The sequence below is a fragment of the Vanacampus margaritifer genome, chromosome 8, assembly GCF_051991255.1.
Source record: "Vanacampus margaritifer isolate UIUO_Vmar chromosome 8, RoL_Vmar_1.0, whole genome shotgun sequence".
Taxonomy (NCBI): Eukaryota; Metazoa; Chordata; class Actinopteri; order Syngnathiformes; family Syngnathidae; genus Vanacampus; species Vanacampus margaritifer.
This window is the reverse complement of record NC_135439.1, coordinates 9099541-9114304: the sequence shown is the minus strand read 5'-3', so window position 1 is coordinate 9114304 and position 14764 is coordinate 9099541. Positions and strand designations below refer to the sequence as shown.

General features: G+C 38.1%; 1 protein-coding gene across 1 annotated transcript in view; it reads left to right on the top strand.

The window, feature by feature from the left end:
* Positions 1 to 12297, top strand: part of slc6a11b (solute carrier family 6 member 11b) — a 30215-nt gene extending 17918 nt beyond the window's left edge. The window contains exons 8-15 of the mRNA XM_077573532.1: positions 2009 to 2112; positions 2194 to 2318; positions 3060 to 3172; positions 4290 to 4427; positions 6632 to 6734; positions 6978 to 7078; positions 8316 to 8486; positions 9246 to 12297. Of these exons, the coding sequence (XP_077429658.1) occupies positions 2009 to 2112; positions 2194 to 2318; positions 3060 to 3172; positions 4290 to 4427; positions 6632 to 6734; positions 6978 to 7078; positions 8316 to 8486; positions 9246 to 9389 (999 nt within the window). The 3' untranslated portion in view covers positions 9390 to 12297. The remainder of the gene's footprint in view (positions 1 to 2008; positions 2113 to 2193; positions 2319 to 3059; positions 3173 to 4289; positions 4428 to 6631; positions 6735 to 6977; positions 7079 to 8315; positions 8487 to 9245) is intronic.
* The last annotated feature ends 2467 nt before the right edge of the window (positions 12298 to 14764 follow it).

Here is a 14764-nt window from a genome sequence, read left to right as displayed (position 1 = left end):
TTCAGCCACCGATTGTGCAATTAAAGTGCACTTAAAACAAAATAAAAAATACAATATAAAATGTAAACAAAAAAAAAACAGTAAGCCACCGATTGTGCAAATTAAGTGCACTTAAAATAAATAAAAAAATAAAAAATATATATTTAGTCAGCCATAGATTGAGCAAGTAAAGTGCACTTAAAATAAAATTACAAAAATTAAAAAAAATATTTAGCCAGCCACCAATTAAGTTCACTTAAAATAAAATAAATAAATTACAAAAAAATTACACAAAATATTTAGTCAGCCACCGATTGTGCAAATAAAGTGCACTTAAAAACAAATTTAAAAAAATTACAAAAAATATTTAGTCAGCCACCAATTATGTTCACTTAAAATACATTTTAAAAAAGTGCACTTAAAATGATGACAGAAGTCTGTAATTTTCATCATGATACACTTTAATTGTGAAAGACAGAATGTGAAAAAAAATTCTGGAAAGCACATTGTAGGATTTTAAAAGAATTTATCAGTAAATTATGATGGAAAATGCTGTTAGCATTTGGTCAACAACAAAAGATAACTCTACTTTGTAATGCAACCTTTATTGACAATGACAGATTGACAGAAATTTACACACACTCTAGCCAGTATGTTGGCCCATTCCAGATCTTCTGTCTAGAGCAGTGATGTTTTGTTGCTGTCCCAGGTCAACACAGACTTGAACCTCTGTCCACAGATTTGAGGGTTTAGGTCTGGGGACTGGCTTGGCCACTCTAGGACTTTGAAATTGTATGTAAATGTAAATAATATATACATATATATATATATAATATAATATAATATAATATATACAGTATACACGATTGAGAATGAAACCAGCAATAGTAGCTCGTAATAGCAAGAGTAGGCCTAGCGTCCTTTTCACATGTTGAATACGTTTCCAAGACTCAACACTTGCAGACACAAGCCGACCAAGTTAGGCACAACATCAACAAGAGATTCTCTCGGGGGGCGGGCCGTTAAGGTTTCCCTACGCAGTGCGGCCATCAGCCCATGACGAACTAAAGGGAACATTAATGAACATTAGGAAAGAAAAGGGCTGTTCTTGCACAGGAACAGGACAGTGTTTGTGGGGTCACGGAAGTTACCGTGGTTACTCGCAGGAGGGAGCGAAGATTGTGCGTTTGTGAATTGTTTTGTGGTGGTGAAATGAGATTAGTGGCTGAATGGTGATGTGAGGGAGTTTTCAAAGAGCCGTGCTGCATTCTGTTTGAATTTGCTCGCACCCCATGCTAGGTCTGCGGGTTCAGAGGTCCTGTGCTGCAACTTCAAACTGGTTTCATAATGCACCTTAGGATCCGTTTTGCTCCGAACTAGGGTCAAATTGTTGTCACCTTCCTAAACTAATGGGGCCTTTTTTTTCATTTTTTTTCAGAAAACATAAAAAAAATGAAAATTTATGATGATATTATATTTATTAATAATTTCATTTCAGGGGTAAATTTGATTTATCTTTTTAATTAAGAATGTAGTTGATTTTAGTATGGTTGGCCAGCATCATGAGGAGAAACAATTTTTTTTTTTTGGGGGGGGGGGGGGGGTGTCAAAATTTGACTGAGGGCATTATTCTTAAGGTGCCAATATATTTTCATGATGTTTTTTGGGGCGCTTTAGGTCTCTTATTTTTATTGTTAAAATACAATGGTAAATAATAATATAAATAATTAATAACATAATAATAATATTTATTATTCTAATTTATTATTATCAAAATACTATACGGTAATTATTAATAATATAAATAATTTATAAAATAATAATAATAGTGATACTAATACTCAATTCAATTTGTAATGCGTTTTTCATCAGCATGATCTCAAAGTGCTACAGAGAGACAAAAAACTTAATAACAAATAGGTTTTATCACAAAGAAAGCGTCGTTTGAACAGGGGTGACTGGGGTGTGTAGACTTTTAAACATTGGAAATATTGGTCCTTGTGGGTAATGTATGCTGGATTACTTGCAGGTATGGGTGGACGCGGGGACGCAGATCTTCTTCTCCTACGCCATCTGCTTAGGCTGCCTTACCGCTCTTGGTAGTTATAACGCGTACAACAACAACTGCTACAGGTAAGAATGACTTCAGTTGTGTCCTCATTTGAATTTGTCATGACATTTGGGTGCGTAATCTCTTCCCGACCTTCTCCTCAGGGACTGCATCATGCTGTGCTGTCTGAACAGCGGCACCAGTTTTGTGGCAGGTTTTGCGATTTTCTCCGTGCTGGGATTCATGGCCTACGAACAGAATGTTCCCATCGAGGCCGTGGCAGAATCTGGTGAGTGCGGAACAGAAGTCGCAGCCACATGTTTGTCATGTGGGCGTATCGAAATCACAAACTATAGGCTGTGGAGTTTCTGAATGTTTCCTTCCCTCCTCCATCTTTTTTTTCTCCCCCCCCAAGGTGTGTTATGTGCCCTATATGTCTATAAAAGTGTATTGTGCAAAACTAGTTCCCTCGTCCATCATAATGCGAATGCAGATTATGTAACTTCACACTGGCACAGCCTCTCAGACCACAACTTGATGATTTATTCAAGTTGGTATGAATGATTTAGTGAGAATGACAGCGTGAGAGATTTCAAACGCTTGTCTCGGAGCACAGCGAGAAGACTACTTAATGCTTTTCCCGGGAGTAGGTCGCCCCAAGATAGCACGACTGCCTGCTGCATCTTATTTTGAAGCAGTTAGCGTTGATTCAAAAACAGCAAAAACATCATCAGTCGCCCGCTTTTATGTTCGGGTCCATTTATCTCTGCTGCAGCGTAATGCATCACAGTTTCTCCAACTGAGTGATGAATGTGTCTGTTTTGCATTTCCGGATAAGAACGGAAAAAGTGAGCTGAATTCTCATTTGACTGTGAACGTGCAAGTGTACTGTAGATGCTGCGAATGAAGCAAACGGAAACATGAGCTGACAGCAGACAAAAGCTACTGTGCTTTATTCATGAACAATAAAAGGGGCCAGATAAAAATACCAGACTCATGATGGCGAGAATCAACCGACGTCTGTTTTCAGGTCCTGGGCTTGCCTTCATTGCATACCCAAAAGCTGTCACCATGATGCCTCTGTCTCCACTTTGGGCCTGCCTCTTCTTTATGATGCTCATCTTTCTTGGACTGGACAGTCAGGTGAACACAAGCAAACACAATTCACATAACACATTGTTGCTGATAGCTAGCATGCTCAACAACTCGGCTAGCAGCATAATTGCCTCAATGCATAGTTGCTATCATGTAATGCTAAAGCGATAGAACGCTAATAGCTAGCATGCTAACAACTCAGCTAGCAGCATGATTGCCTCAATGGATAGCTGCTATCATGTAATTATAAAGCAATAGAATTTTAATAGCTAGCATGCTAACAACACGGATAGCAGCACAATTGCCTCAATGGATAGCTGCCATCGTGTAATGCTAAAGCGATAGAATGCTAATAGCTAGCATGCTAACAACACGGATAGCAGCACAATTGCCTCAATGGATAGCTGCTATTTTGTAATGCTAAAGCGATAGAATGCTAATAGCTAGCATGCTAACAACTCGGCTAGCAGCATGATTGCCTCAATGGATAGCTGCTATCATGTAATTATAAAGCGATAGAATTTTAATAGCTAGCATGCTAACAACACGGATAGCAGCACAATTGCCTCAATGGATAGCTGCCATCGTGTAATGCTAAAGTGATAGAATGCCAATAGCTAGCATGCTAACAACACGGATAGCAGCACAATTGCCTCAATGGATAGCTGCTATTTTGTAATGCTAAAGTGATAGAATGCTAATAGCTAGCATGCTAACAACTCGGCTAGCAGCACGATTGCCTCAATGGATAGCTGTTATCATGTAATGCTAAAGCGATAGAACGCTAATAGCTAGCATGCTAACAACTCAGCTAGCAGCATTATTGCCTCAATAGATAGCTGCTATCATGTAATTATAAAGCGATAGAATTTTAATAGCTAGCATGCTAACAACACGGATAGCAGCACAATTTCCTCAATGGATAGCTGCCATCATGTAATGCTAAAGCGATAGAATGCTAATAGCTAGCATGCTAACAACACGGATAGCAGCACAATTGCCTCAATGGATAGCTGCTATTTTGTAATGCTAAAGCGATAGAATGCTAATAGCTAGCATGCTAACAACTCGGCTAGCAGCACGATTGCCTCAATGGATAGCTGCTATCATGTAATGCTAAAGCGATAGAATGCTAATAAGCCTCCTTTGTTGCGTTATTCCCCAGTTTGTGTGCGTGGAAAGCCTGGTGACCGCCGTGGTTGATATGTACCCAGAGACGTTCAGGAGAGGCTACCGCAGGGAACTGCTGATTCTCGGCATGTCGGTAGTGTCTTTCCTCATAGGACTCATCATGTGTACAGAGGTGAGGCTTTTACACTTAAATGTTGTGGATGAAGTTGTGCCTAAAGATATGAAGAGAATTTGTCCTGTGACCACGCAGCAAACCCCACCCATTTTTATCCATCTCGGATGGTGGCCATTTTGTCACTTGCTGTCAGCGGAAAATGACATCACGGTTGCTCAGAGGTAACAACCAATCACGGCTCAGCTTCAGAAAACGGGTGAGCTGGGATTGGTTGGTGCCTGAGCAACAGTGATGTCATTTTAGCCTGTCTATGGCAATTCCCATATCGTGTTAGCTTTAAGCTATTATTTGATTCTTTTAAACATTCTCTTTGTGTTTATGTTTAGTTTAGTAGTGTATTTTAACTGGGAGTGATAATTATCGAAAAACTCTCAACTCAAGTCACACGTATCTTAAAAGCACCATTATATTTAAAAGCAATTGAGTATACTGTATTCAATTTGTGTTAACCAATTTCTACTCCATGATCCATCATCATCATCATCATCATCATCATCATCATCATCACTGTCATCGTCATCACCACCAGATGAAAGCCAGCAGGTACAGACCATTTTAGTGACAGTATGATGATTGTAGATTTTCAAAATACTCTACTATGCACCATGTGGAGCAGCCGCCACCTCTCCTGTGCTTTTAATGCCGCCTTTCTGTCCTGTACTTTGCAACAACAATCGTTCCTTATATCACCCACTAAAAGCTTCTGGTGCTTCTATAAGCGCTGTCCTCCATCCGCCCACTCTTCAACCATTCTGTACTCTACAGGGTCCATAAGTGCCATTAAATGTGAAACCAAATGCACGTGACTGAATTTATATACTTGAGACAAAAGTTTTATTCCTCCTCTACAACTAGAAATTTCAATCATTTTATTTTATTTTATTTGGTCATCCCTTGTGACACCTGTATGTTAAAATGTCTGATATTTGCAGCTACTTTTACACATCTGCCACAAAACAGCCCTTATGGATTATATAGCATAACAATTACAGAGTGTGATGTTTAAAAGGTCCTTCGGGAGGCTGTTTAAGAATTGAGCTGAAACAATGGACACAGTGCGGAGATTTTCTATTTACGAGCAAGCAGGTCAGATCTCTGACGTAACCCTGCTCTGAGATTCATGGGAGATTTTATTCATGAGTGTCCTTTTAGCGGGAGAAGAACAGACTAGTTGGCCTAAGTGAATCTCCGCTGGTACTGTACGCAAGATTTTATAGTGTGCAGAGGAGAAAAATATCATTTTAATACAGTTTAAAATTTATTTTCAATCTTTTTTAAACAAACTCATGCAATAAATTAAACTGTATTTTTTTTAAATACTGTACTGTAAAAAATATATATATATACTGTTTAATTTAGTGCATGAGTTGTTTAAAAAAGATTGAAAAAAAATTAATCATGCAATAAATTAAACTGTATTTTTTATATATATACACAGTACAGTATTTAAAAAAAAATACAGTTTAATTTATTGCATGATTAATTTTTTTTCAATCTTTTTTAAACAACTCATGCACTAAATTAAACAGTATATTTTTTTAATTTACAGTACAGTATTTAAAAAAAAATACAGTTTAATTTATTGCATGAGTTTGTTTAAAACAGATTGAAAATAAAATTTTAACTGTATTAAAATTATATATTTTTAAATACTGTACTGTATATATATAAAAAATACAGTTTAATTTATTGCATGAGTTTGTTTAAAAAAGATTGGAAGAGGCCCCTGAATTAATAATTGCAGTTCGTTGTGGCTCACATGACAGAAGCTTGCATATTAATCAGATGACTATATGCTATGTATTTTTTTTCTCTGCGATTGAAAACAAAATCAACAATCTCCATTTCTCAACGGATTCAAACCACCCGTAATCGAAAGTGCACTTCCTTTGATATGGCGGAGCTATTACTTTCCTTATCAGCTCTGATACATTACATTTTGCCTGCTCGATGAAAGGCGAGATTATACACAGAATTGCACAAATCGTCCAATCAGATCGCAGCAAATGGCCCCTGGGGGTCATCCTGTCCATGCGTCATACTGGGGATTAATGTAGGCGCAGTTCCACTTCAAGTTCCAGCTCCAACTTTTGTTTCTTATACATCCCAGAACCAAAAGGTTCTCATCGGATATGTTCAGCCCGTCCCACATATATTACCCCGTAAATCCATCAACTCTAAATATATTTGTCTCCTTACAGGGTGGGATGTACGTCTTCCAGCTATTTGACTCATACGCCGCCAGTGGCATGTGCTTGCTGTTCGTGGCCATCTTTGAGTCAATATGCATCGGATGGGTGTACGGTAAGACATCACTCAAGACTTCTTACTTCATCTCAATAACAGCGTCCAGTCCTGTCGGCTCACTATTCACACACGCGGAGACAGCAGTGAAGAAAATCAAGCCAGTGGCAACTCTGCCATCTGCTGGTAATGAGGATAGCGCAGAGAAAACGTCGAGGCCTCGTCGTGTCATCACAGTTCAGTCATGTCTTTCGTTTGATGCCGATGGAGGAAATAAGAGCGGGCAATATTTATGTTTTTCAGGCAGCGACAGATTCTACCGAAACATTGAGGACATGATTGGTTACAAGCCCGTTTTTTTCATCAAATGGTGTTGGATGATCTTGACCCCGGGCATCTGTGCTGTGAGTCCGCCGCACAAACACACACTATTACTGAGATGAGCAAGTCCATGTAGAATGATGGGCAGATGCACACACTTGCTGTGTGTCAAAGCAAGAGCCTTATTACTCATTTATTTATTTATTTTTATTTACTACTAAACGTCGGTTAGGTTCATCTGCTTTAAGAACAAAACTCATTCATTAACTGAGCACACCATCTATGGGAATTTTTCTCATCATGCCTTGCTCATGGGCGCCACCCACTCAGGATCCGTCCAGCTCAGCAGCCTGACAGACTGAGCTGCCATTACACTAAATTAGGCCAAAGTTCATGTTGGTATTACTTAATGCCCACACTCTAAAACAATAAGGTCAAGAATGGACCGACACAAATTTGTCAGTTATTTAACCCAAAAAAAAAGAATAACCGACAAAACAACCCAAAATGTTTTTTATTATAAATGGGTTATTAATTTAATAAAAAGTTGGTTGAATGTAGTTAATTAATAACCCACAAATCAACCCAGTTTGTTGGGGATTCTTTGTGGGTTCTTAATATGACCCAACTTTTTGGGTTGATTAAGTAACCCAATTGAATTGGGTCAAAAATTAGGTAACCCAACTTTTTGAGTTATTTAACCCAAAAAGTTGGGTCAAATTAAATTCAATTAATAACCCACAAGGCGACCCTTCTTTTTTTTTTTTTTTAGGTTGTTTGTGGTTTATTCATTTTACACAACATTTTGGCTTAATAACCCAATTGAATTGCGTAAAAAATGATCCGAACCAACTTTTTTGCGCTATTTAACCTAAAAGGTCGGTCAAACTAAATTAATAACCCACAAAGTGACCCCATTTTTTTTGGTTGCTTGTAGATTATTCATTTCACAAAACTTTTTGGGTTAATTGAATAACCCGATTGAAATGCTTAAAAAATTACTCGAACCAACTTTTTGAGCTATTTAACCCCAAAAGGTGGGACAAACTAAATGAATAACCTACAAAGCAACCCAATTTTGGGGGGGTTGTTTGTGGGTTATTTATTCGACCCAACTTTTTGAGTTAATTGAATAACCCCAAAAATTGGGGTCGGCCCCTTTTTGACCCAGTTTGGGTTATTTTTGACCCAACTGTTTTCAGATCGACATTTCATCAGATTTTTCTCACGATTAATAAATAACAGATTCCCTTTTTATTTTATTTTATTTTTTTAAGTGTTCAACACCTCAAAGAGTGCATTTCACCTTTTGCCCTGCAGGCTATTTTCCTGTTCTTCTTGATCAAATATAAGCCGCTCAAGTACAACAACGTCTACACCTACCCCGACTGGGGCTACGGGATCGGCTGGTTCATGGCCATGTCCTCCATGGTGTGCATTCCTCTGGGGATCATATGGATGATCTGGAAGACTCCCGGGACCTTCTCTGAGGTAAAGACATGCACACCTGCAGAAGTTTTCATGTTCAGGCAAGGTACTAAAATACGGAATATTGAAGGTATTTTTTCCCCAAGTTTATGGCGCCCACGTTGGGCCCCGTTTGCCTTCACACTTGCCTATCCTGTATTGCCCAAGAGGTTCGACTTCCAGGAGCTCACCATGCTCATTTTTAAGTGTACAAAATGTCAATCTTAGCAGGTCACACATCTAATTCAGTTCATAATTGTTGATTTTATTACCGCTCTGCTCTATCCATTTTGTTTATTGCCATCAGCACCTCTCAGCAAATGGGGTCAGTAACATACTCTAGTGGCAACGTAATGTTTATCTGTGCATGACTGTTTATGACAATGCATACTTTAAATGGCAGACAGTGTGCTGAAGGTTTTATAAAGAGACTTTGAAAACGACAATATCACTCCGGTTGTGAATCGTAAGTTCTTTTCAAGAAGTTGTGATTGATATTATTCCACTCCAGTCCTGTGGGTGGCAGTAATTAATTTCATAGGGGTTCCAAATTGTTATAGAAAAGAAAAGCCTTCTTCTGAGTTTTCACAGTGATGAAGAAATATTTAAAAATATATTTATATAATTATTTATATATTATTATATAATATATTTATATATTAAAAAATTAAAATATATTTAAACATAAATACGTACCAAACTCTGGGTGACCTTCACGAGGAAGTGCCGACCAGAACCAGAGGCTCACTCCCATCTCCTCTTCGGATTTCTTCTCCTCTGCAGAGAATGAAAAAGTTGACGACGCCCAGCCCGGACTTGAAAATGCGAGGGAAGCTGGCCGCTCTCAGTCCGTACGCCGCCAACGACGCCATGCTCAAGGCTGATGGGAAAATATCCACCGTCTCAGAGAAGGAAACACATTTCTAACTGACTTGCTGGCCTCGCTTAAGTCCAACCTTTACAAAAATGGCAGCAACCATCAGCTGCCATCACACAAATATGAAACAATTCAAAGGCTTATTTTGATTTTGTAAAAAAAAAATGGGAAAAAATGGATCAGATATTTAGTCTGCTTTTGATTTGCACAAACTTTTGATAACACATTTTTGTTGGGTTCTTTTTAACTTTGTCACTAAAGCAGACATTTTCTTCGCTAACCATTTAATAGCTAAAAGTTGATTTTGATGACATGTTTATATTGCCAATTAGTGTCTGTGCCTTGAGGACAAATACAGTTGTGTTGTACGAGGCTTACGGTGTATACATCTTGTGCCTCGTATTTGCTACGAGATGCCCAAATATGTCAAATGTAGCAGCTTTTGGTCCATGTGCTGCGCGACGACAAGTCTTAAACTTCGAGACTTTAGGAGGGCACTGAAAGCAGTCAAACGCGACGTATGAAGACATTCTGCTGTAAAATGCTAAAATCCTGTTTAATGTCTAATTTCTAGTCAAAACATTTCAAATGAGGCACAATAAGCAAAACGTAATATTGTGCTTATAAACAAAAACATACAAGATCACATGTGTAAAAAGTTCTTAGATCAGCAAATAAATGCGTGGATCATTCATCTCACGATACTAGGTTTGACTCAAGAGGATCAATTGCATCTTCTTGTAGATGATACTGATATGCTGAAAAGATTTATTTTACCATCAACAATTCCGTTTAAATATGCTAATAATGTTCATAATGTAATCTAGTTTTGACTGGATATTAGACTAACAGACTTTTACAGTTGACGAACCGCATTAAATTTGTCGTTGCATAGCAACAATAAGAAAAAACAAAAAAAATCACATTATTGGATCCAACAGAAAGAAGTGGTGAGGATATTGATCGTGGCGTTGGGCTATATCGGTTCCTCGGGGGGCTTATGTGATTTCCCCCGTCTCTGCTGGGGGAGCTTCACAGCGACGCTGATGAGTAAATCAAAATAGGTTTAAAGCCTCGGGAAATCTTCTCATGGCTGTGAGCGACCGGCAGGCCGAGTCTTAAGAAGAAGAAAGGGAAAAAAAAGAACAAAACACCTCTCTCTGCCCTCCTCTACGTCCGCATGTGTCATTTCATCGTAATTATGCTGAGGCTTTCACACTGTGACTGACAGACCGTTAGGCTTTCGCTCCTGCACTTTCATCCCTTTGCGCCTGTGCTCTTACCTTCCGCCTTCTCATTCTTAGTCTCTTTCACACCAGACCCCTGCCACAAAAAAAAAAAAAAAACTGTGTCAGAACACGGACAAAAGATAAATGCGATAAATACACATTTAATTGTTCTGACTATCACTATATGTCGCTGGCAGAGGTGGCAAATTCAGGTCCAGAAAGTAAAAAGCCTGCCACAGTTTGGCTTTAGCCCCAGATGCTAGCTAGCTCCCTAGCAGGTAAACGAGCACCATTGAAGTTAGCAAGCTAGCTAGCACCAGAAAGTAAAAACCCTGCCAAAATTTGGCGTTAGCCCTGGATGCTAGCTAGCTAGCTAGCTCCTTAGCAGGTAAATGAGCACCATGGGAGCTAGCTAGCTAGCAACTGGGTCTAAAGCCAAACTGTGGCAGGGTTTTTACTTTTTGGACTTTGATATGCCAGCTAGCTAGCTAGCTCCTTAGCGGGTAAATGAGCACCATGGGAGCTAGCTAGCTAGCAACTGGGTCTAAAGCCAAACTGTGGCAGGGTTTTTACTTTTTGGACTTTGATATGCTAGCTAGCTAGCTAGCTCCTTAGCGGGTAAATGAGCACCATGGGAGCTAGCTAGCTAGCAACTGGGTCTAAAGCCAAACTGTGGCAGGGTTTTTACTTTTTGGACTTTGATTTGCCACCTCTGAACGCTGACATAGAAGATGAACAAATATAGCCTATCATCCAGACCAATTAAAGGGGAAGTCAACCTTAAACATTTCTTGACAATAATATGTTATATGTAGCCTCATTAGTCTGAGCATGACATTCTGATTAATATTACATTTGTGTAATGAGTTATGCAGCAAAATCCAGTTGTTTTAATGCATGTCAAAGGTAAGTGGCAAGTGGCAAAATGGCCGCCTTCTGATATTGATAAAAACTGCTGGATGTTGCTGCTTAACTCATATTCCACTAACACAATATTAACCAGAATACTGTATTTAGACTAGTAGGGTTGCATAGAACATGCTATTGACAAGAATTTATTTTTTGAGGGGGTTGACTCCTTTGAAAGTGGAAGTGGATAACTCTCACTAATAGCACCAATGTATTATTTTCATCACCAGAGGTGAAATCCTCGTCTGTCCACGTCGTCCCATTTATTTCCATACAAATGAGCTGGCCTCATTGTTGCTCAATATCAGCATCACTCTGTCAGCGCTCATTTGACGCCATTCATTTTCTTATCCTCACTTATTTCCTGCCCCTTGTCCTTGGAGGGCGATGGAACTCTGCAGTTTGTCCAGGAGGGGGCAAAGAAAGCGTGAGGAAGGTGCGAGTTGGCATAAAGTAAGTGATGAGGGGGGGAAATGGATGCAAGTGTAAAGCGTTTGAGGCCCCTCCTGCCCAAGCTGCGACGTTCTTCTTCAACACAATGTCGATCTCCCTCCTCGCTCGCATGTATTAGCCACGTATTTAACACGTCCGCGTACGATTGTTCACCTTGTAGGAAACCTGTGCTCTGCATCTCCAGATGAACACGCTGTCAATTGCAGCTCAAAAGCTCTTTGTCGTCATAGAACTATAATGAAGGAGAAGAAGAAGAAAAAAAGTTGGTCTAGTGTTCTGTATTGTTCTGCACACATTTTGGTGTTCACAGGACACATGAACTGTCTGCTTACTCATTTTTAAGAATAAATATTGTGAAGGAAGTGCACCGTTGGTCTTTCTTATTATTTCACATTAGAAAGTTAAAAGTCCCCAAAGCCAGTTTCAATTCTTTTAAACATGTTAATGTCGTATCAGTGAAACAATTGAACGTGTACTAAAGTGTGTAGTCAAAATAGCAGAATTTCCCGCAGTCATACGCACGCAGTTTGTACCAAACTTCACAAATCCGCTTTGTCTTCTCTGGTTTGGAGTTTGGACGTCTTTGACTTGATCCAGGAGGTGATGGAGGAAAGTTAATCTTCTTGTGTTGAGTCACACTGGAGCTGCTCAGAAAGTTTCCTCACTCATTCACTACATCCGAGTGGAACACTTCTATTCAGTTCATTGGATACAATTATTTTTCAAATTCTATTTTTCAAATGAATAATTACATTATTTGACAGTTTTATTTTCATTCTCTCTCAGTCATTTTTTTCAGTTGGATTATGTAATTTAGACTGTGCTCTCACATCTTACAAAATCATCTTTTGCTGAAATTTTTAACAAGTGAAATTTGTGACTTAATATACAGTAGTAATATTACTTTTTAAGCAAAAAAAAAAAAAGTTTAGCTTGAAACCCTATCACTACTTTTAGCTAGTTTTAGCTTTTAATGTATAAAATGAATGGCACTTTCACGTCTACTGTAAAAAAAAAAAAAAGTCCGTAAATGATTCTTGTTAATCTTTTTTTTTTGTGAATTATTATAGTAATATAACTTTTTTTGCAAAAAAAAAAGTTCACGTCTACTGTAAAAAAAAAAAGTCCGGAAATGATTCTTGTTAATCTTTTTTTTTGTGAATTATTATAGTAATATAACTTTTTTTTTTGCAAAAAAAAAAAAAAAAGTTTTTCTTGAAACCCTCTTACTACTTTTAGTGAGTTTTATCTTTTAATGTATAATCGTAATGGTGCTTTCATGTCTGTAAAAAAAAAACAAAAAAAGAAAGAAAACAACAAAAATTAAGTCCGGAAATGATTCATGTTAATTTTTTATTTTTTGGGGGGCGGTGGGGGGGAGTGTTGTTGGCCATATAAGTATTATATTAATATGTTTGTTTGTTTTTTTACTTACATTATTCAAACCTGGCTGCTTTTTTCTTAAAAAAAAAAAAAAATTATATATATTTTTTTAAAATAATCTTTTCTTAAAAAAAAATAAAAAAAACATTATTAAAAATTAGGGGCGTACGGCGATTAAAATTGGTTTCTCTAGTCACTCTCGATTAATCACAAACTTTATACCTGTTCTAAATGTACAATAAAAAAATGTCATACTTTTGTTAACAAAAGTGGAAAAAAATGTTAAACTTATAGAAATAAAGTGAATTGTTTACATGTATAGCCGTCAATGGCAGTGAATGAGTTAATGTTCAAACAGTACACAATATCATACTTTACATAATTTTTAGGAATAAACATCTGTCTCAGTTTCAATCAACACAGAACTGAATTCTTCTTGATGGTCATACGCGAAAAGCTAAGTATCTTTTCTGGAGACGTTTGAGAGTCGCTAGTTCAGCCTGTGACATTTCTAGTTTCCTAATGATGATAAAAGAGCTCGCAGCATGACGAACAAGATGGTGGCGGATTTGCAGGGCGGATGCAGGTGCAATGAGACAGATGAGGAAATCTACATGAGCGAGCACATCTGCAAAAAGAGAGAACAAAAAAAAGACAGAAAGAGGCAGATTAGTTGACTCGCGCTTCCGAGTTGTGGATTTTGCGGGTATGCAGCCAAGCTCGAAGAAGCACTCGATTGGGCATGACCAAAAAAGTCGGCCTTTTGCTCAGAGATGAGATGACGTCAACGTTTGTCGACTCGTGCGTGGACGACAAACGGCACAAGCGCACAGAATACAATCGCCATTCCACGCTTTGCACTACACGCACAATGCTTATTATGGGAGAGGAGGGAGGCAATGGAAACGGAAGGAATAGGATTTTTCTTTTTCTTCTCTTTTTGATCCCGCTGCCAGTGCGAGGCTAGAATGTTCCTTTGTCTGTCAGCAGGGGGCAGCAGATTGCAAAGCTTCTGCAAACGCTCTACACTGCATTACATTTGTAGTGCTCAAAAAACATACATTTGTGCTTTCCTTTTTTTTCCTTCTTCACATTTTGAGGCAAGGAATGAATCATAGAATCTAATGATAATGAAGTCTTAAAAAAGTGGTGTACTTTTTTTAAGATATACATTTTAGTCATTCTATTTTAAAACATGTTGTCATTTATTTCTATTATTCGCATATGATGATTTTTGGCTTAAAATAATTATTACTGCTTCAAATAAGAACGTTTTTAGGGTTTCGAAACAGGGTTATGGTGTCAAGGTACGATTTCAAATCAGGTTGTCAAACTAGAAAAATTCCCGTGGACAAATTAGGCTTTCAAGCCTTAGTTAGGGATTCAAAGCTGGATTTAAAGCAAATTTAGGGTTTCATATTATGGTTTCAAATCAGGGTGTCAAACTAGGG